General features: G+C 40.7%; 1 protein-coding gene and 1 non-coding gene across 2 annotated transcripts; one reads left to right on the forward strand and one right to left on the reverse strand.

The window, feature by feature from the left end:
- Window positions 1–8,952: 8,952 nt before the first annotated feature.
- Window positions 8,953–15,318, reverse strand: LOC145401888 (uncharacterized). Its single transcript, XM_080273995.1, has 3 exons — window positions 15,297–15,318; window positions 13,584–13,618; window positions 8,953–9,408 (listed from the first exon to the last, which is right to left on the reverse strand). The coding sequence occupies exons 1-3, from the start codon at window positions 15,316–15,318 to the stop codon at window positions 8,953–8,955; spliced, it is 513 nt and encodes a 170-aa protein (XP_080130121.1).
- A 5,404-nt stretch (window positions 15,319–20,722) lies between these two features.
- Window positions 20,723–20,841, forward strand: LOC145402384 (5S ribosomal RNA). The gene has a single exon (XR_013897741.1). It is a non-coding gene; the product is annotated as a 5S ribosomal RNA (ribosomal RNA).
- The last annotated feature ends 1,049 nt before the right edge of the window (window positions 20,842–21,890 follow it).

Raw genomic sequence — 21,890 nt, forward strand, 5'->3', positions numbered from 1 at the left:
CCAGGATTCCGGGGGTTTGAATGATGACTGAATGGAAGCGTGGCCCACTGGATTGGGCAAATTTGGGCTGTCTGGACATTGCTACTCCTCACCCTGCCCTTGGGTGGGAAAGGAGGTCCGGATGATGATGATGATGATGAATTTTTTTTCTCTCTCTCTCTCTCTCTCTCTCTCTCTCTCTCTCTCTCTCTCCACACACACACACACACACACAGAAGTACATCCCACAGCACAAAGAAGCAGATAAGAAAATACAGAAATGGTTCAATACAGAATGTAAAAAATCAAAAGAAAGAAGAGATTTGTTGTGGAATAGATACAGAAGACACAGTAGTGAAAGGGCGTATAATAATTACAAACAGGCAAGAAACGACTGTACAAGAATAAGGAGGGAAGCCCAAAAACAGTTTGAGGAGGATATAATAAATAAAAGTAGTGATCAACCAAAGCTGTTTTACAGCTATATCAGAAGCAAAACCAAAGTAAAAGATATAATACAATCCATCACGGACGAGGGAATCACTTATACACAAGAGAAAGATATTTGTGAAGCACTAAATAAGAATTTCCAATTAGTTTTTACAGAAGAAAAAAATTTTGAGAGGGAATATGTGGAACACGCATGTCCACACATACTACCAGATATACAAATAGCAGAAAAAGTAATACAGGAGGAGTTAAGTAGATTAGACAGAGGAAAAGCAAGTGGTCCTGATGAAATTTCATGTTGGGTGTTACGAGAATGTGCAAAGGAGTTAAGTAAACCATTATTTTTAATTTTCAAGAAATCCTTGAGTCAAGGGAAGCTACCTGATATTTGGAAAAAAGCAAATATAGTCCCCTTATTCAAGAAAAGAAATAGACAAAATCCTCTCAACTACCGACCAGTATCACTGACCAGTGTTGTAAGCAAGGTATTAGAAAAACTTATAAGAAAAGCTTGGGTAAATCATCTAGAAGAACACAGTATGATAACAGAAAGACAGTTTGGCTTCAGAAAAGGAAAATCATGTGTTACTAATCTGTTGAGCTACTATGACAGAGTAACAAACACAATACAGGAAAGGGAAGGATGGGTGGACAGTATCTATTTAGATTTCAAGAAAGCTTTTGACACAGTACCACACCAAAGACTTTTATGGAAGCTGTGCCGTCAAGGAGGAATTCGAGGCAAACTGTTTTGTTGGATGCAAGACTTTCTCATAAAAAGAGAAATGAGGACAGTACTAAGAGGAAACTACTCACCATGGAAAGAAGTGACTAGTGGAGTACCACAGGGTTCGGTGCTGGCACCAATCATGTTTCTAGTGTACATAAATGATATAAACAGTAACACTGGAAATGAGAGCTATCTGAATATGTTTGCAGATGATGCAAAAATACAAAGGAGAATTACTAGCACAGACTCTTGTAGGGAGCTACAAGAAGAATTAAATAAACTTCATGAATGGAGTAGTACATGGCAAATGGAATTCAATGTGGACAAGTGTCATGTAATCAAGTTTGGTAAAAGTGGAAAAAGACCTGATTGGGAGTATAAGTTAGGAAATAAAACCCTATACACATCAGAAAGAGAGAAAGACCTAGGTGTGATTATCAATAACAGACTATCTCCGGCTGACCACATCAGCGAGAAGGTATGGAACATGCATACACTGCTTGCAAATATGAGAATAGCATTCACATACATAAATGAAGATATGCTAAGAAGGATAATAACATCATTCATTAGACCAACCCTGGAATATGCATCAATAGTCTGGAGTCCTCATCTCAAAAAGCATATAGACAAGATTGAAAAAGTTCAAAGGGCCGCTACAAGATGGATACCAAGCTTAAGGGACCTAAGCTACGAAGAAAGACTAAATAAACTGAATCTACCAACACTACAGGAGAGAAGGAAAAGAGGTGACATGATAATGCTATATAAGTGCATATCAGGAAAGGAGAAAATAGACATAAATGATTACTTAACATATGGAGAAGCATCAGCAAGAGGACACTGCAAAAAACTGCATAAGAAGAGAGGTGATAAAGACGTAAGGAAATTCAGTTTCCCAAACAGAGCAATTGATCAATGGAATGCACTACCGAATGAAATAGTGTGTGCCAAAACAATTCACAAATATAAGGATATGTACGATAAATATGGTCTAAGACACGGGACAATACGAGCTTGACTCATTCCTGTAAAGATACAATTAGGTAAGAACAATTAGGTAAGAACACACACACACACACACACACACACACACACACACACACACACATGCATATTGTATATATAATACTTTCTATTTCTTATTATTACTTTATATTTTTATTAATATTATTTTGATTTTCTTAATATTTTAATATCAATTCAAAAATTTTAATATTAACTTTTAAAAAGTTAATACTAATAATGAAAGAAAAAAAAGAAAAAGCCTAAGCTAACATCCTAACAATGCAATAAAATAATACCTAACCTACGTTAACACCTAAAGACTCCAGTCACCTCTTGAGAGGAGAATTTATGCAGTTTTTCATGCAAGAGCTTCCGTTCGATTCACGACCTATTCTGATATTCTAAAGCTTTATGAATCCCTTGGTAACCCAACATACTGTACGGTGGGGGCGAGTCAAACCAAGGATTCACCAGCTCGGTCCGCTTGGTATGAAACTGACACTCTGACAGTAATACTGGATTTAGCACCAGTTTGCTGCTGGCGACGTGTATATTTACAGAACTTCAGTGGCTGTGTTTATATTCTTCCTTGCATGGTTCTCCGAGTCTTCGTGTTGGCTGTTCTTCGTTTGCGGTAAGTAGGAGTTACATAGATGCTGAAGAGATAATCGATTTAGCGGTGTTTTCAGCAAAGTAGTATGTAACATACATTACTATCTTTGCTGAAGTTCAAATGAATGGCGTATTACAGCCACAATTTAATGTGTGTAATTCACCGGGTCGGTCAGGATCACTTGATGGTCGTGATCGTCAGCTTTTACCCTCCCGGAAGGGAGCTGAGAGATCATATAGTCCGATCTAAGGGCAAGGCTGTGACCTTCACACACGCACACACCCGTCCCCTTGCTCAAGGGGGACAGTAACCACCCACTTCGTCAGTGAAACTTTTCGCAACCTGAGCGAGGCGCGAGCTCCCGTCTACCAGATGGCAAGCGAGAACGTTACCACTGCGCCAGCGAGCGATGTGTGTGTGTGTGTGTGTGTGTGTGTGTGTGATCTTACCTTACCTAATTGTTCTTACCTAATTGTATCTTTACAGGAATGAGTCAAGCTCGTACTGTCCCATGTCTTAAACCATATTTATCGTACATATCCTTAAATTTGTGAATTGTTTTGGCACACACTATTTCATTCGGTAGTGCATTCCATTGATCAATTGCTCTGTTTGGGAAATTGAATTTCCTTACGTCTTTATCACCTCTCTTCTTATGCAGTTTTTTGCAGTGTCCTCTTGCTGATGCTTCTCCATATGTTAAGTAATCATTTATGTCTATTTTCTCCTTCCCTGATATGCACTTATATAGCATTATCATGTCACCTCTTTTCCTTCTCTCCTGTAGTATTGGTAGATTCAGTTTATTTAGTCTTTCTTCGTAGCTTAGGTCCCTTAAGCTGGATATCCATCTTGTAGCGGCCCTTTGAACTTTTTCAATCTTGTCTATGTGTTTTTTGAGATGAGGACTCCAGACTACTGATGATATTCCAGGGTTGGTCTAATGAATGATGTTATTATCCTTCTTAGCATGTCTTCATTTATGTATGTGAATGCTATTCTCATATTTGCAAGCAGTGTATACATGTTCCGTACCTTCTCGCTGATATGGTCAGCCGGAGATAGTCTGTTATTGATAATCACACCTAGGTCCTTCTCTCTTTCTGATGTGTATAGAGTTTTATTTCCTAACTTATAATCCCAATCAGGTCTTTTCCCACTTTTACCAAACTTGATTACGTGACACTTGTCCACATTGAATTCCATTTGCCATGTATTACTCCATTCATGAAGTTTATTTAATTCTTCTTGTAGCTCTTTACGAGAGTCTGTGTTAGTAATTCTCCTTTGTATTTTTGCATCATCTGCAAACATATTCAGATAGCTCTCATTTCCAATGTTATTGCTTATATCATTTATATACACTAAAAACATGATTGGTGCCAGCACTGAACCCTGTGGTACTCCACTAGTCACTTCTTTCCATGATGAATAGTTTCCTCTTAGTATTGTTCTCATTTCTCTTTTTATGAGAAAATCTTGCATCCAACAAAACAGTTTGCATCGAATTCCTCCTTGATGGTACAATTTCCATAAAAGTCTTTGGTGTGGTACTGTGTCAAAAGCTTTCTTGAAATCTAAATAGATACTGTCCACTCATCCTTCTCTTTCCTGTATTGTGTTTGTTACTCTGTCATAGTAGCTCAACAGATTAGTTACACATGACTTTCCTTTTCTGAAACCAAACTGTCTTTCTGTTATCATACTGTGTTCTTCTAGATGATTTACCCAAGCTTTTCTTATAAGCTTTTCTAATACCTTGCTTACAACACTGGTCAGTGATACTGGTCGGTAGTTGAGTGGATTTTGTATATTTCCTTTCTTGAATAAGGGGACAATATTTCCTTTTTTCCAAATATCAGGTAGTTTACCTTGACTCAAGGTTTTCTTAAAAATTAAAAATAATTGTTTGCTTAACTCCTTTGCACATTCTCGTAGTACCCAACATGAAATTTCATCAGGACCACTTGCTTTTCCTCTGTCTAATTTACTTAACTCCTCCTGTATTACTTTTTCTGCCATTTGTATATCTGGTAGTATGTGTGGACATGCATGTTCCACATAGTCCCTCTCAAAATTTTTTCTTCTGTAAAAACTAATTGGAAATTCATATTTAGTGCTTCACAAATATCTTTCTCTTGTGTATAAGTGCTTCCCTCGTCCGTAATGGATTCTATTATATCTTTTACTTTGGTTTTGCTTCTGATATAGCTGTAAAACAGCTTTGGTTGATCACTACTTTTATTTATTATATCCTCCTCAAACTGTTTTTGGGCTTCCCTCCTTATTCTTGTATAATCGTTTCTTACCAGTTTGTAATTATTATACGCCCTTTCATTATTGTGTCTTCTGTATCTATTCCACAACAAATCTCTTCTTTCTTTTGATTTCTTACATTCTGTATTGAACCATTTCTGTATTTTCTTTTATGCTTCTTTGTGCTGTGGGATGAACTTCTGGACTCCTTTTTCATAAAATTCACAATTTTTTATATACAGCATTTAAATCTTGTCCTCTAAGCTCATTTTCCCAATCAACTTGTAAGAAATACTTCTTTAGGTCTTGATAATTTCCCTTTTTATAGTTTAGGCTCTTTTTGTAACTTTCATTGCTGTTAACTATGTCATATGCTATCCTGAAGTTGTAATTTAGTACTGCATGGTCGCTTTTGCCGAGTGGAGGGTGATATATTAAACTGTCAACATCATTTTCTTGCCATGTAAATATTAGATCTAGCACTGAAGGTACATCGAGTCCTCTTTTTCTGGTGGTTTCCCTCACATGTTGCGTTAGGAAAAACTCTTGCACGAGATCCAGGAGCTTTTGGTCCCAGCAGCTTTCTTGGCTAATTATATCTAGAGTATTCCAATTTATATTTGTATTAAAATCTCCAGTTAGTATAATTCTTTCCGATTTCTCTTCCATTTTATGTAGTAATGATCTTAAACTCTGAATTGTACTCTCTGCCAGGTCCTCATATTCGTCTCTTTCCCATGTGTTTGATCTGGGTGGCATGTACAAATTGGCTACAGTTACTTTCCCTTCAGATGTGTTGATCTCTACTGCAATCAGTGTGTGTGTAATTCAACGGGTCGGTCAGGATCACTTGGTCGTGATGGTCAGCTTTTACCCTCCCGGAAGGGAGCTGAGAGCTCATATAGTCCGATCTAAGGGCAAGGCTGTGACCTTCACGCACGCACACACCCGTCCCCTTGCTCAAGGGGGACAGTAACCACCTACTTCGTCAGTGAAACTTCGCAACCTGAGCGAGGCGCGAACTCCCGTCCACCAGTTGGCAAGCGAGAACGTTACCACTGCACCAGCGAGCGGTGTGTGTGTGTTCTTACCTACCTAATTGTATCTTTACAGGAATGAGTCAAGCTCGTTCTGTCCTGTGTCTTAAACCATATTTATCGTACATATCCTTAAGTGTGTGAATTATTTTGGCACACACTATTTCATTCGGTAGTGCATTTCACTGATCAATTGCTCTATTTGGGAAACTAAATTTCCTTACGTCCTTATCACCTTTCTTTTTATGCAGTATTTTGCAGTGTCCTCTTGCTGATGCATCCCCATAGATTATGTAATCATTTATGTCTATTTTCTTCCCTGATATGCATTTATATAGCTATGTCACCTCTTTTCCTTCTCTCCTGTAGTGTTGGTAGCTTCAGTTTTTTTTTAGTCTTTCTTCGTAGCTTAGATCCCTTAAGCTGGGTACCCATCTTGTAGCGGCCCTTTGAACTTTTTCAATCTTGTCTGTGTTTTTTGAGATGAGGACTCCAGACTACAGATGCATACTCCAGAGTTGGTCTGATGGATGATGTTATAATCATTCTTATCATGTCTTCATTTATGTATGTGAACGCTATTCTCATATTTGCAAGCAGTGTATACATGTTCTGTACCTTCTCACCGATGTGGTCAACACTTCGAAATAGTAAATGTGTGAAGTAGCAGCGAAGCAGTAGCCAACTTTCATCTATCTGATAACTGTGCGTGAAGGATGGGGATGGATGAAGGAGGGGTAGAAACTATCAGCTCCCCCAGCCTTCCTCCTCTCTTAACCTTTCCCCTCCCACACAGTGGTACCATGTGCTTGTCTCACGCATAAAGGTCCGAACTGGCAGGCAGGTGTATAAGGCGAAACATTCCTCGGCTGTACCTCTCACTGCTGTGGTCAGCCGGAGATAGTCTGTTACTGATAATCACTCCTAGGTCCTTCTCCCTTTCTGATATCTGTAAGGTTGATCTTCTTAACTTATAATCCCAATCTGGTCTTTTCTCACTTTTACCAAACTTAATTACATGACACTTTTCCCCATCAAATCCCATTTGCCATTTATTGCTCCATTCATGAAGCTTATTTAGTTCTTCTTATAGCTCTGCAAGAATCCGTGTTAGTAATTTTCCCCTGTATTTTTGCATCATCCGCATACATATTTAGATTGTGCGTGTGTGTGTGTCCGTGCGTGTGCGTGTGTGCACGCGTGTGCGTGTGTGTGTGTGTGTGTGTGTGTGTGTGTGTGTGTGTGTTTTATAAGTATCTGTGTTGGAGGGGACTGCGTGTGTGTGTGCATTTTTGAAGTAGGGGTGTATTGTGGCGGAGAGAATGTAAGTTACAGAGGTTTGATGGGCGGTACGGGGGCAATGTAGAGAAAGTATTGGTTGAGGGGAGAGGTGAAATGGATGGACTGGGATGGAGGTGGGTAGTGATTGATGAGGTAGAGCGGTGGTAGTATTCCCCGTGAAGTTAGGTACTGTTGGATGGTTGATAAGGGCGTGGCGATAGTTTAATTAAAAACTCTCCAGAAGATTAGTATAAGGGCAGGGGGTTAGAAAAAGGGGAGAGGTGGGTAGCACGAACTGAAATATGAAGATAGACGTTATAAGTTAGCTGGGCTGGACATGAGTTTTTTTTTTTTTTTCCAATCATTATCATCATCATCATCCGGGCCTCCTTCCCCATCCTAGGGCAGGGTGAGGAGTAGCAACGTCCAGACGATGATGATGATGATGATGATGATGATGATAATAATAATAATAATAATAATGATAATAATAATAATAATAATGATAATAATAATAATAATAATAATAATAATTATTATTATTATTAAAATAATTATCATTATTTTGAGGGAAGGTAGTGTTGATAAGTGAGAAAAGGGTGGAGGTAGGTGGACAGAGTGTGAGATGGTGTTACGTGGCTGGGCAGCGCAGTTCAAGTACCGTACACCCGTACGGCGAATTGAAGGTTTAAGTCACTTTTCTTCGAAGTGTAAGAACAAAATGGACAGCACTCATTTCATTAGGTACCATTAATTCTGTGACGCCATTATTAGCCTCCACAAATATTAAATCAGCTTAAAGGGTGTCCCATGGACGAGTGACAATATGAATGAATGATTTGTGGTGGAATGTATATAAAATAAACATGTGTACAGTATACCCGAAGCTCCTGTCAGATCCCTAGATAACAACCTTCAATATTTACTTATGTTGGATAAGGACGACATCTGAAGTCTAGCGGTAGAGTGCTCTAGTCGTAGCGACGGCCGTCCTTACACATAATGATAAGAATTCTGTAGAGGAGATTGGAGATTCCTTTGCCATGTTAAAATGCTATCAGATGCTTAAGTCGGTCGTCCACCCTTAATGGTCTCTGGACTATGGCAGCCTAGCTTATAGTGCTCAAACGCTCTAAACAGGCCAATATGAGGTTGACTCACAGTTTTTGTGAAAAAAAAAAAAAAAAAAAGATATGCCTGTTAGAAATGTTATAGTTAACACAGGTATATGTATGTTGTATCAATTACCATGAATAATATGGAGATTTCACTTGCAGTGCATATGAATTCTGTTTTTCACCTGGTAGAGAAGAAAGACTATAGGTGTAAGAAACCGTATGGTTTTGTTTGTGTTTTATTTAGTTACATCGACAAGGATAAAGACTTCATGACAGTTGTTCCTGAAACATGACGATCTAGTATCCTCAAGCACACTTCCCAGCAGCTCCCTGTCGTAACGTAGTTTTCCCAGGACGGACAAGGAATGGAGTGTATACGTTTTCTATATCTTGTTCTTACTGCGAATCAAAATCTCAGTTACAACAGGTAGTAGCTCGTCGTCAGTTTGTTGATCCGGGCCTTGGACAATATCAATGACATTAGTGGTAGTAACCTGCCTTGTGGACCACAAAGGCGGCGCCATTGTGGGCAGCGGCGTCAAGGATGGCGGTGTCGGCATGGTGGGTCAGGTACGTTACGGTGTTGGCAATATTAGGATCATTGGCCTGCGCAATAACTCCGTGCGCAGCGCTGGCGGCGGCGGCATCGGCGCTCCGGATGGCATAGTTTCCGCTGCCAATTGCCTTAGCGGCGTAGGGATCCCCAGCGCGCAGTGCAATATCGTAGTACCACTGTTGCTGAGCGCCATAAGTAGAGGGTTCAAATCCCAGCCCTCCGCCGGCGTTGAGAACATGAGAGCGTCCACCGGGATTTCCGTAGCCATAGCCACCATTACCGGCGATTAGGACGTGGACGCCGCCGCTGCCACCACCGTAACCTCCGCTGTGCCCACCGCCATAGCTACCGCCGCCGCCGAAGCTGCCACCACGACGAACCTGAAGAGTATGAGTTACGGTATGTATTTATCATCAACCAGAGTCATTCCATTGCAGGACAAAGGCTCCCCCTGTTTTCTTACACTCTGATTTATTGGCTGTTAGCCTGTTTCATCCAATCCCAGCAAATCTCCAAATCTAGTTTCGCCAACCTATCTTGTCTACCTCTTCGTTTCACATCATGTCTAGGTTGCCACTCAGATACCTTAGTTCTCTATCTGATAACTCTACGAAGGACGTGACCTGCCCACATCCATTTAAGCTTTTTTTTTTTTTTTTTTTTTTTTAATTTAGTGATTATATCTTCAATTTTACTTTGTTCCCTTATCCACGAAGCTAAGATAATCCTTTCCATTCTTCTTTGAGTTTAGCTTCCAAGGATTTTGTTTCCGATCCCTAAGTTAGAACAGGAAGGACACTCCGGTATTATAAGTCTCTTTTGACAACGGCAATTGCTTATCCCTCAGGTTGTTACTTAGTTTACCAAAAGCTCTCCATCCCATTCCCATTCTTCAAATTATTTCACCGTCATGAATTAGGTCTGCCTGAACTATTCCTCACCACATTGTAGTTGATCTGTTGTTACTGAAAGGAATCAACATGTCAGTAAATGAGTTTTTGAAAATATATACAATGACAGATTTTAAAAATGTATTTCGAGATCAACAGTTTGAAGTTCTGTAGGTCCTATATAGTTTGAAGGTCTGTAGGTCCTATGTAGTTTCAAGTTCTGTAGGTCCTATATAATCTGAAGTTCTGTAGGTCCTATATACAAAAAGATTCCGAACATCTGTTAACAGATGTATGGATAGAGACTGTTAGATAACAAATTATCAACAGAAACATAAGTGGGAAAAATGGCGTTCCCCCGAACTAGACTCTGTATTTGATCATATAGCCCCGCTAGGTTACAGGAGCGAGCTACCACTCCCGGCACGGCAGTCCCGGGCGAGGCTCGAACTCGCAATCCCCTGATTACGAGCTTGATGCTCTACCACTGTGGCTCTCGAAGAGGAAACGAGTGACCCGCAATGACTTAAGAAAAAATGAGAAATAAACGGAAAATTCCACAAAATTTGTCATATGATCAAGTGAACAAAATATTACAGCATTGTTAGGAAATACTTATTGATAATTTGATTGATAAAAATCATCATCATCATCATCATCCGGACCTCCTTTCCCACCCTAGGGCAGGGTGAGGAGTAGCACTGTCCAGACAGTCCAAATTTGCCCAGTCCAGTGGGCCACGCTTCCATTCGCTTACCATTCAAGCCCCTGGCATTCTGGCTCTATCTGGTTCGCCAAAAACATTCACCACGTTCTGTAGCTTCACATAAACGTATCTGATTGAGTCAAAAATAGGCCTACAAATTGAATAATCTATTGGTGAACAAATGCCACGAAACTTTCATTTAAACATGTGGTAGGTGGGGGCGCTCACCAATGTAGTGCTGCTCTTGGGTGCCTGCCCTTTCCTATCTTCATTCTTTTCTTCCTCTTCTGTCATTCTTTCTATCATTCTTTCCTCTTCCTTCTGTCTACAGGTGACTCTACACTGAGTGACCAGCCAAATAGTTTCCTTTACACCAGGAAACCATTTACTACGCTGGGTGGTAACCACATAACCAAATTATGGCGCCTGGTGGCACTCCAATCGGATTGACCCAGTGCAAGTTTAAGTCCAAGGGGTAGTTGAAGTTTATTGCTCATGTAATGCCACTCAGGGATGAATGAGGTTGGTCATTCTCATCTTAAATGTTAGGACCAGCTTGACCTGCCCCAGGCTCCTACGCTCCTCATGGGGTAACACTGAATTAGATGATGAATGAATGAATGAATGATTATCAATAATTTGAAGCAGAAGCCAATGCCATTGCAAAGATTAGAAGGCGTACCAAACTTCTCCGAACTTTTAAATTAGAGACCTTATAGAAAGAGAGACTGGACCACCAATATTTTCAGCTGCTTGCTGATTGGTCAGCCGACATGGCGCCATTGTGGTTCAAACTCCTCGCAGCCCACGTGCTGGCTGACTGCAGATTCGTCTAAAATATATCTCGTCTCCTGCTGCGATACATGATTGGTTAATCAGTAAAATGTCTCTGTAATTGTAGTATATTTTGTTAATTTGAGCTACTGAAGATTTCCTTTTTACTCTTCACCTGTTCATATGGATTTTATTTAAAGGTCCACGTAACATCGAGGTAATAGACGAATTATAATGTTGAAAAACCAAACTGTTGGTAGCCACAAAATGTGTGGTGCTGTGTTCTTTTACTGGTGCTTTTTGCCCTGATTAATGATTTGATTATGGTGCATTTGGGTGCAGTAACACTCATGGAGCTTCTATGCGACTTTTCCGACTCCCTTGTGATCCACCAAGAAGGAAATTATGGGGTATTAAGGTGACGAGTGCAAACTAATCTGCCAGTGTGTCGTCTGCTATGATAGGCTAATTCTATATATTTTACATGTCTTTGGCCCACCTCCGCATAGAGGGGTAAACCTAGATCATCACCCACATGTCTCACACCACACATCTCTTCTGCATGCCCCACCACAGCACTCTTAAACAACTGCCATTCCTCCTCCACGCTGCCATTTTCCCGATCTTTCACTGCGTTCCACTCATCTTTCAATTTCTCCTGATACTCTATCTTTTTCTCTCTTTTATCCAACTCGTTCACTTTCAAAACCTCCCTGCCACACCTAACCCTCCTAGCTCTCACCCATCTCTTACCTACTCTTAACTTTCCCTTCACCAGGTAGTGGTCAGACATACCTCCACCCTCCCCTCTCAGAACTCTCACATTCAACAATCTTCCTATTACATTCCTAGACACAACCACATAGTCCATCAAAGCTCTATCAACAACCCTTCCACCCTCCTGTCTCACCCATGTATACTTATAAATATCTTTCTTCTCAAACAGCGTATTCCCAATCACCATCTCTCGCTCAACACACATCGCTATCATTCGTTACCCATTTTCATTTCTTCCAGGCACACCATGCATACCAACTATGCCTTCAACTGCTGCATTTCCCACTCTAGCATTCAGATCTCCCATCATTACCACATTCACATTCGCTCCAAAACTCTGCAGACACTCAACATCATTCCAGAAAGACTCCCTCTCTTGTTCATCCCTTTCACTACTAGGCCCATATGCACTCACAAACACCCACAACTCGCGTTCAAATTTCGCTTTCACCCACATCAGTCTCGATGACACCTCCTTCCATTCAGTCACACATTTCTGTACTTCCGGACTCACAAACAAGGCCACACCTTCTCTTGCCCTTCCTATATCAACACCTAACAATCTTCCATTCACACTTCCAAACATAGATTCCCTCTTCCCTTTCATCTTCGTTTCACTCAGAGCTAACACATCCAACTTTCTTCTCACAAACATTCTCCCAATCTCCTCCCTTTTAGCCTAAATCGTACTACATCCACGCACATTCATAGACCTAATCTTCAGGGTACGGGGATAACTCCATCCCCCATCCCTTTCTCTGGCCTGTCTCTTTTTAGGAACTAAAAAACAGAGGAGGGGGTCCCTAGTCCCCTCACCCCGCCCCTTTTAGACGCCTTTTACGACACGCAGGGAATACGGTGGCAGTATTCTTCCTAACACAACCTGGCCGCAGAGTAGTAGTACCACCCCATAGTGCGGCCAGGTTGTCCCCCCCACTTGATAATATTTATTGTTGTGAAAGATACAGAGTACTTATACAACAAAAGAAAGTGGTGGATATTATACCAGCTTTATTTTCGTTCAACAAACTGCCAATTTTATATTGCAAATTTAAAATCTGCATGAACTTCAAACTTGTAGGCAAAGTCAGGCCTTCTACAAGGAGAATAAAAATGTGGATTAGAGGGGAAACTGAAAATGTCATAAATTAAACCTTGATGTGCAAACCATGTTCTATTTTAAAAAATTTGTATCTCGCTTCACTATGTACTTTCATACATACGCTGACATCATGAAGGTTAGGTATACGCTTGGCCCTCAGACGATCAACAGAACTTAAGTGTGGCCCTTGGGAAGGTTTGAGTTTGACACCACTGGGTTACAGCAAGCTTTGTATGAGTTGCGTTTACATTTTTGTTCCTATTATTCAGCGAATGGACAAATATAATATTTGGTATTAATACTTACTCTACCAGCTGCACATACGCCGATCAGCACAGAAACTGCAACGAAGAATAATTTGATTACACAGTGTAAATATGAAATTTATTCAAATCAATATGGAGAGAGAGAGAGAGAGAGAGAGAGAGAGAGAGAGAGAGAGAGAGAGAGAGAGAGAGAATGTCTGAGTTTTAAACAGTGAAGTAAGACTGCATCCGCTTTGATTACTGCTGATTAGCACAGTTGGATCCCAGAAGGATATGACATTGTTTTGAGAAGTGTGAAGGAACTATTAGCAACTATATAGGCAGTTTCGCCTTAAATCTCTCTCTCTCTCTCCGAACTTCCAACTTGCAAATCTCAGCTTCCTTGAAGTTTTACCCTTTTTCAGTTTTTCATTACGTTTCTTGGTTTTATTTCAAATTTTCCCACATCCTTCCTTCTGCTTCCCTCCGATAATCTTTTTCCCTTCAGCTTTCCTGCCCTTTCTCCTGTAACACTTTTGTTTTCTTCTAGATTTTTATCGATTTTTTTTTTTTCCTCTAAAATGTTGGGCTATTTTTCATCTAAAATTTCGTCTTCCTCCATTTATTCTTGTCATGTGTGTTATCCCTGTTTTTATTGATTGTGACCTTTTTCTTTTCAGTCTCCAACTTTCCTTCAATATCTGACTTTCCTCCAGCTTCCCTGCTTCCTTTCGATTCTCCTATTTTTCTCCAATTTTTCCGTATTCCACCGGTCGCCCATTTCATCCAGGTTCCAATTTCCTTCATGTTTCCTCCAACTCTCACAGTTTCCTCCAACTTTCCTGTTGCCCTCTTCTGCTCTAACGTTTCCTCTGACCTTTCTTTTATACCCCAACTTTTCACTTTGACTTCAGCTTTTCTGTTTTCCCCATCTTTCATCAGCTTTTATATTTCCATTATCTCAAGTTTTTCCTTAACTATTCCATTTTCCCCAAGCTTTCCTACTTGCCTACATCTTTCCTGCTTCCCTCCAACATTTCTATTTTTCTATAGCTTTTCCTCCCCTTTTCCAGTTTTGGTTCTCAATCTCTTTCTTGAACTCCCTTTTTTCCTCCATCTTTTTTCTTCATCCATCATCGTCTGAAGTTTTCCGTTTTCTTTTTTTTCCCCACCATAAGGGTTTACTGTGAAAGAACGTGATTTTCACCACGAATTGACGGAGACTTAGCAGGATTAAAAGTGAAAAACATCCACAATTAATCATTGTGTAAAACGATGATATGCAATAATGATGTCGGTTTGTGTGTAAGGAAAAAACTGAATAAGCCCCAAATTGAGAGATGATTCATTGAAGTTAGAAAAAAAATGCCAGTAATCGTAGTCATCAGTATAGAGATGATTCACTGAAGTTTAAAAAGTAATACCACTAATCGGGTTAAATAAACAAAACAAAGAAACTGCAAGTTGCAAAGTCGAAAAGAGGAGCTACACAGAAAATACCGAAGTCCTGAGGAAAAATCATTTTCTATGAACAGGAATCATTTTTGCGAAATCTCCATATTTTAAACAAGACAGTCACAGCTGATAAAATGGCATTGCCTCATTAGGAATTAAAATACCAATCTGCAAAACTAAGGGCCTGTAGTTACAGAAAATCCACTTAAAACTCAAAAATTTCAATAGATTGAGGGGTAGACAGATAGACCGAGAAATAAGTAATTAAAATGCAAGTTTCTGACCAAACTACACCCATTGATATTGCGTGGAGACAGACCTAGGAGGAGCTGGAGCCTCATGATGTGGGTGTGGTTGTGTTGGTGGAGGTGGAGTGAGTTATAAAGCACATCCACTCCCTATATATACCCCGCTTCACAATGACGCTACCAGGGCTGTATTGAAAGAGAGAGGGGGGGTGAAAGAGGGGTTAAAAGAAAGAGGGAGGTAGCTGAAAGAGGGGCTGAAGAAAAAATGGAGAGAGGAAGCTGAAAGGAAGATGGAGGGAAGAAGCTGAAAGGAAGATGGAGGGAGGAAGCTGAAAGGAAGATGTAGGGAGGAAGCTGAAAGGAAGATGAAGGGAGGAAGCTGAAAGGAAGATGGAGGGAGGAAGCTGAAAGGAAGATGGAGGGAGGGAGCTGAAAGGAAGATGGAGGGAGGGAGCTGAAAGGAAGATGGAGGGAGGGAGCTGAAAGGAAGATATAGGGAAGGCCTTCGAAGAGGGGCTGCAATAAAGATGGAGGGAGGGCCTTCAATGAGGGGCTGAAATAAAGATGGATGGAAGTACCAGTAGCTGAAAAAAAAGACTTAAAAGAAAGATGGAGGTAGGAAGTTGAAAGAAGATTTGGAAGAAGATGGAGGCAGGGAGTGGAGAAAGGGAGCTGGAAGAAAATTAGGAGTTGAAAGAAAGAGGAGGGATCGTGGGAGTTGAAAGAAAGAAGGAGGGATCGAGGGAGTTGAAAGAAAGAGGAGGGATCGTGGGAGTTGAAAGAAAGAAGGAGGGATCGAGGGAGTTGAAAGAAAGAAGGAGGGATCGAGGGAGTTGAAAGAAAGAAGGAGGGATCGAGGGAGTTGAAAGAAAGAAGGAGGGATCGAAGGAGTTGAAAGAAAGAAGAAGGGATCGAGGGAGTTGAAAGAAAGGAGGAGGGAGGGAGTTGAAAGAAAGAAGGAGGGAGGGAGTTGAAAGAAAGAAGGAGGGAGGGAGTTGAAAGAAAGGATGAGGGAGGGAGTTGAAAGAAAGGAGGAGGGAGGGAGTTGAAAGAAAGAAGGAGGGAGGGAGTTGAAAGAAAGAAGGAGGGAGGGAGTTGAAAGAAAGAAGGAGGGAGGGAGTTGAAAGAAAGAAGGAGGGAGGGAGTTGAAAGAAAGAAGGAGGGAGGGAGTTGAAAGAAAGAAGGAGGGAGGGAGTTGAAAGAAAGAAGGAGGGAGGGAGTTGAAAGAAAGAAGGAGGGAAGGAGTTGAAAGAAAGAAGGAGGGAGGGAGTTGAAAGAAAGAAGGAGGGAGGGAGTTGAAAGAAAGAAGGAGGGAGGGAGTTGAAAGAAAGAAGGAGGGAGGGAGTTGAAAGAAAGAAGGAGGGAGGGAGTTGAATGAAAAATGGAGGGAGGGAGCTGAGAGACGAGGTGAAAGAAAGATGGAGGGATGGAGCCGGAAGGACGTTTGAAGGAAGGAACTGAAAGAGAGTTTGAAAGATGGAGAGAAGGAGTTTTTCCATGAGGATTTTCACTTCTGCAAGATGCCACTTATCACTGCTTTCCTGTATGACGTATTACCGAAAGGTCTTTAAGGTGGAAGAGAAAGCCTTTGGTGCTTTTTTTTTTATGCTTCTTTGAATATAGTATAAGTATTACTAGTAGTGTGAAAATCAGAAGGCCCCATTGGAACTGTAAGATCTGCGTAGTGTATCTCTCTTTCTCTGTCACACACACACACACACACACACACACACACACACACACACACACACACACACTGATATCATGTCCTTCAGCTCTGATCAGCTTTTAGTTGTTGTTGAATGTAAAGCACCCATAACTTGGACAGTTGTGATGGTAACTATAATCATCAACCTTAACTTACTTTGAGCAGTGCAACTATTTAGACAATATGAAGCAGTGCCAAGGCACAGCAAACCCGTCCCCGACAATCATTTTAGTGTTGGCATATAAACACAATAGGATATCTTGTCAAAAATGTTACATCAAATTTGGAGTAAATCGGGTGAAAATTGACGATTTTATTAGTTAATCAATCAATCATTTCCTGGGACACCCCACGGGATGAATAGGGCCTCGATGAACTCTCTCCACCAATATTTGTCTCTTGCCATCTCCTTCAGGTCCCACCAACACTCCCCTCCCACTCTCTTTTCATTGTCCTCAACCAGGTTTCCCTCGGCCTACCTCTACATTTTCTTCCTCTAGCAGTGCGCACTGGCACATCCTGTATTAAATTGCTTTCTTTTCTTTATGCTCCAGCCACTTACAGCGAGACAGTCTCACATATTCATCAACTGGTTCCAATCTCGTAATATCCCTTATTCTTTCATTTTGTAACTCTGTCTTGCCACTTTACCCCAAGAATCATTCTCAGTATTTTATTCTCAAATCCTAATACTTTCTGATCTGTCGCAATTGTACTGCACAATGACTCATGTCTATAAATTAGAATTGATTTAACCATGGACTTGTAAATTTTTACTTTAGTATGTACCGAAAGCATAATATTATTACAAACATTTTTCAGCATTCCAACAGCTGGCCAAGCCAGTCTAATTCTCTCCTCAGTTTCATTGTTTAATGATCAATTAGATGATACAATCGCTCCCAGATATTTAAAATTTTCTACATTCTTCACCACATTATTCTCGATTACACAATCCATTTGGTTCTCCACGTTCATATTAATTATTTCAGTCTTTCCACAATTTATTACCAGTCCCACTTTTTCTTCTTCCTCCACCAGACAATCAAGCACCCTCTGCATCTCGTAAATACTTCCGCAAATCAGTACAATATCATCAGCTTAGTCCAAATCCATCAGCTTCTTATTTTCTTTCCAGTTAATTCCTGCACCTATTCTCCTTACAACCTTTCTCATAACATAATCCATAACCAAAACAAACAGCAATGGCGAAAGAACTCCTCGAATCACTCCCGACCTAACTTCAAATGGACCACTCAAAAAACCCACCCACCATTACCTTACAAAAAGTACCTTCATGCAGGCTTCAAATAATATTTGCAAACTTTTCTGGTATACCATAGAATCTCATAATTTCAACATAGCTCCACGTGAAACACTATCAACCGCCTTTCCAAAATCCACAAAACACATACTAAGTGGCATTTTCATCTCATTAGCTTGTTGCATTGGATGCCTTATAATAAAGATCTGATCATTACAACCTCGACCCTTCCTAAATCCCGCTTGTTCTTTTCTTAAAATTTTATCAATTACTGGCTCTATTCTGTTCAAGAAGATTTTGGAAAAGACTTTTGCAACTACAGTTGTCAAAGTACCCACCCTTAAATCTCCCTTTTTTGGTATTTTTGTAATCACTCCATTTTCCACTCTTCTGGAATTCCACCATTATCCCAAGCCACATTAAAGTTTCAAAAGCGCATTCATCAACTCATCATTTTCCACCTTAAGCATTCCAGGAAATATTTCATCCTCTCCAGGGGCCTTTAAATTCATTAACTCCGTTATAGATTTTGCTACCTCTTCCAAGGTTATATCCCCTGTTTCTGTTTGCAGATCTCTCTCGGCTGGCAAAATGTCCTCTTCAGCTGGGATTGATCTATTTAGAACAGATTCAAAATGCTCTTTCCACCTTCCTTTTATATCCGAATCTTTAGTCATCAAATTACCATTTCTCTCTCGTACAGGTATCTCCTTCCTTCTCTTTTCAGTCCAGTTAACTCTTTTATGGCCTGATACGCTGCTCTTGTGCTCTGACCGTCATTTTTACTTAATTTAATTTGTCTCTTTCGTCTTTTCATCATATAGCCAACTCTAATCACGTCTAACGAGTCTTTTTACTTCAGAATGTAAATGACGATTTTATGCCCACTTGAAATTTTGGCCCGACCTATTTGACATTGACCCCCTTACCGCTAAGTGGGGGGTGACCCCCCTGATGTAATGAGGCATGTTATAGGCCCCCTGATGTAATGAGGCATGTTATAGGCCCCCTGATGTAATGAGGCATGTTATAGGATGCAGAGTTGAAAGAGGCACATTTAAGTTTTGGTTTCATGTCGATATGACGAAATTGAAGGGAGTTATGGGGAAAAAACGATTTTCTTTCTTTTTTTCTACATTTTTCTGGGCCTCCAGCCTGGGCCTTGGCCCTTTTTGGCCCCAAATTTAATCAGGTGATCAGAAGGTCATGGCCCATCATCCTTGTAATTTTAGCCAAAATTGCACCAGTATCTTTCGCGTCAAGTTGTTACCAGATAGACAAACAGACAAACCGAATGAAAACAATACCCGTTCCTGAGCCCCTCCGGGGCGGGTATGGGTAATGACAAGCTCATACAGTCGAGTTAAGTAGCGGTTTCGGGATATGCTTTTGATTCGGCTTCCTTTTCTGTCTTCGCTTTTATGTTGGCTGTGCCCATTCCATTATTATTATTATTATTATTATTATTAATATCCATAGCTACCTCATTATTCTTGTTCTGACTGTTACTTCTTTGGTGAGGTTTCAAAATCTCCGGTCTCGGAGTCTTCGGCGTGTTGTCCTTTGGGGACAACTGACGCAAGTATAATGTCGTGTTTGCATATTGCACAATAGTCTGGTTTGGTGTGTCATTTATGTTTCTTTAATATCGACATAGTTTGCACCAGTAACATACAAGAGGATGCAGATGTGTAACGGGCAGAATATATCGCCACGGAAGAGGTGTTAGGAAATTTCCAAAGTCACTTAGATTACAGACCACTATGTGAACAGAGCGAAATAAATTTTCTAGTTCTTGGTAAAAAAAAAAAAAAAAAAGTCTGACTTTGCCGCCTTATTTTAATGTGTTACCTGCAGATTATTTTATTCACCATGGGGAAGAATTTTGGAACAAGAAACTGAAATATCCTTTAACCCCTTCACTACAATGACTTTTTTGTCGGTTTGTTCATCAACAAACTACTTTATTCAGCTTAGGGGAGATTGGGGGGAACTACCTATCAATTTTTATTTATTTTTGTCTTCATCCAGGCATCTATTTATCTATCTATCTATCTCCTCGTCTGTCTATGCATCTGTCTTGTGGCTGACACAGAATCCTACGAGTGTTGAGTGAAAAAACAACACAAAACAGGAATCTCAGATGCTTGTCAGCAAAGATCATGCGACATACCACCTCCACCATCCTCTCTTACATAGGGTATTCTCACACCTTGGCCCCTATGCATAGGAGGCCTCGTAGCACCTCTTCCGTACCGATTTATTTTTTAATATACCATCCTAATAGCGAGGAGATGGAAGTGAAGAGAAAAAAAAGGATAAAACTGGAGCACGTAACCGTACCTCTCCCTCTCTTGCCCTGAATCTCTCTACTCAACATGCCTCTCATTACCCTTCCCTGGTTTTCCCTGTCCTGTCTTTTCCTGCCCTACCCTGTCTCTCTTTACCCTGCACTCTCTCTCCTTGACCTACCTTGCTTTTCCTTACTGATGTCTTTTTAATATCAACGTTATCTGCTTAAGTAACACAACGGCCATGCCACGTTGAGTACACCGCTTCCCGTCCGGTCAGCGAAGTTAAGCAACGTTGGGTCTGGTTAGTACTTGGATGGGTGACCGCCTGGGAACACCAGATGCTGTTGGCGGCCCTACGTGTCAAGTGGGGTTGGTGGAGGATTAGTGCCCCTCCCTGTAAAACAATTAACTCTAAGCCCTTGACCACCCCGTTTGAGATGCATGGCGTCTGGCAATGGATGGATGGAACATATAAGTTGATACTGAGATATAATATGCAGACTAAACCGCTAAAAAATAGATTTTGCGAAATCTCAAAAGCCACTTACGACTCCATATAACCTACATCAAGCCCTTTACCACTGCAGGTTCTTCCTAAGTTGAATGTAATGGCCTGGTCGTAGTCTAATTAACCATGCCATCGTACTGAAGAGGTTAGGGAAATTTTGCACGTCATCTCTTAACTTTGCCCTTCCTATTTTTTTCTTTCGCTTGCATTTTTTCCCTTTTTTTTTCCTTCCATCCCGTTCTATCTCCCTCACACCCTCACTCCCTTTTTTTCGCCCTCTGTCTCTGTCTTTTTTCTTCCTTTCCCTTCCTGCAGTTCCCACCCCTCTTTTTTTTCTTTTCTTTTTTTTTCCCTTTCTCTTTCTTCCTTGTCCCATTCCTCTCTCTCTCTCTCCTCATTTCCATCCTAACTACTTTCCTCCCCACCCATCGTTCTCTTTCTCTTTCTCTACCTTCTCATTCTCTTTGCCTCTTCCTCTCTCATTTTACTCTCTCTCTCTCTCTCCTCATATCCATCCTAACTTTCCTCCCCACCCATCGTTCTCTTTCTCTTCTCTCTACCTTCTCATTCTCTTCTCCTCCTCTTCCTCTCTCTCTCTCTCATTTCCATCCTAACTACTTTCCTCCCCATCCATCGTTCTCTTTCTCTTCTCTCTACCTTCTCATTCTCTTCTCCGCCTCTTCCTCTCATTTTACTCTCCATCAGCAGTTTTAGTTCAGCACGAAATTAAATATACAACATGTAGGTGGTAATATTACGCAGGATGTGCTGAATATTTATATAAGTTATTAAGTTATTGTATATACAGGCGGTAGGGTAGACAAGGTGGCCATCCTGATCATCATCGACACCACCATCCTTCATTATTGGGTCGACTTGTCCACTACTCCA

This window comes from Coenobita brevimanus, chromosome 57, assembly GCF_032717465.1.
Source record: "Coenobita brevimanus isolate Jiangsu-jjx chromosome 57, ASM3271746v2, whole genome shotgun sequence".
Taxonomy (NCBI): Eukaryota; Metazoa; Arthropoda; class Malacostraca; order Decapoda; family Coenobitidae; genus Coenobita; species Coenobita brevimanus.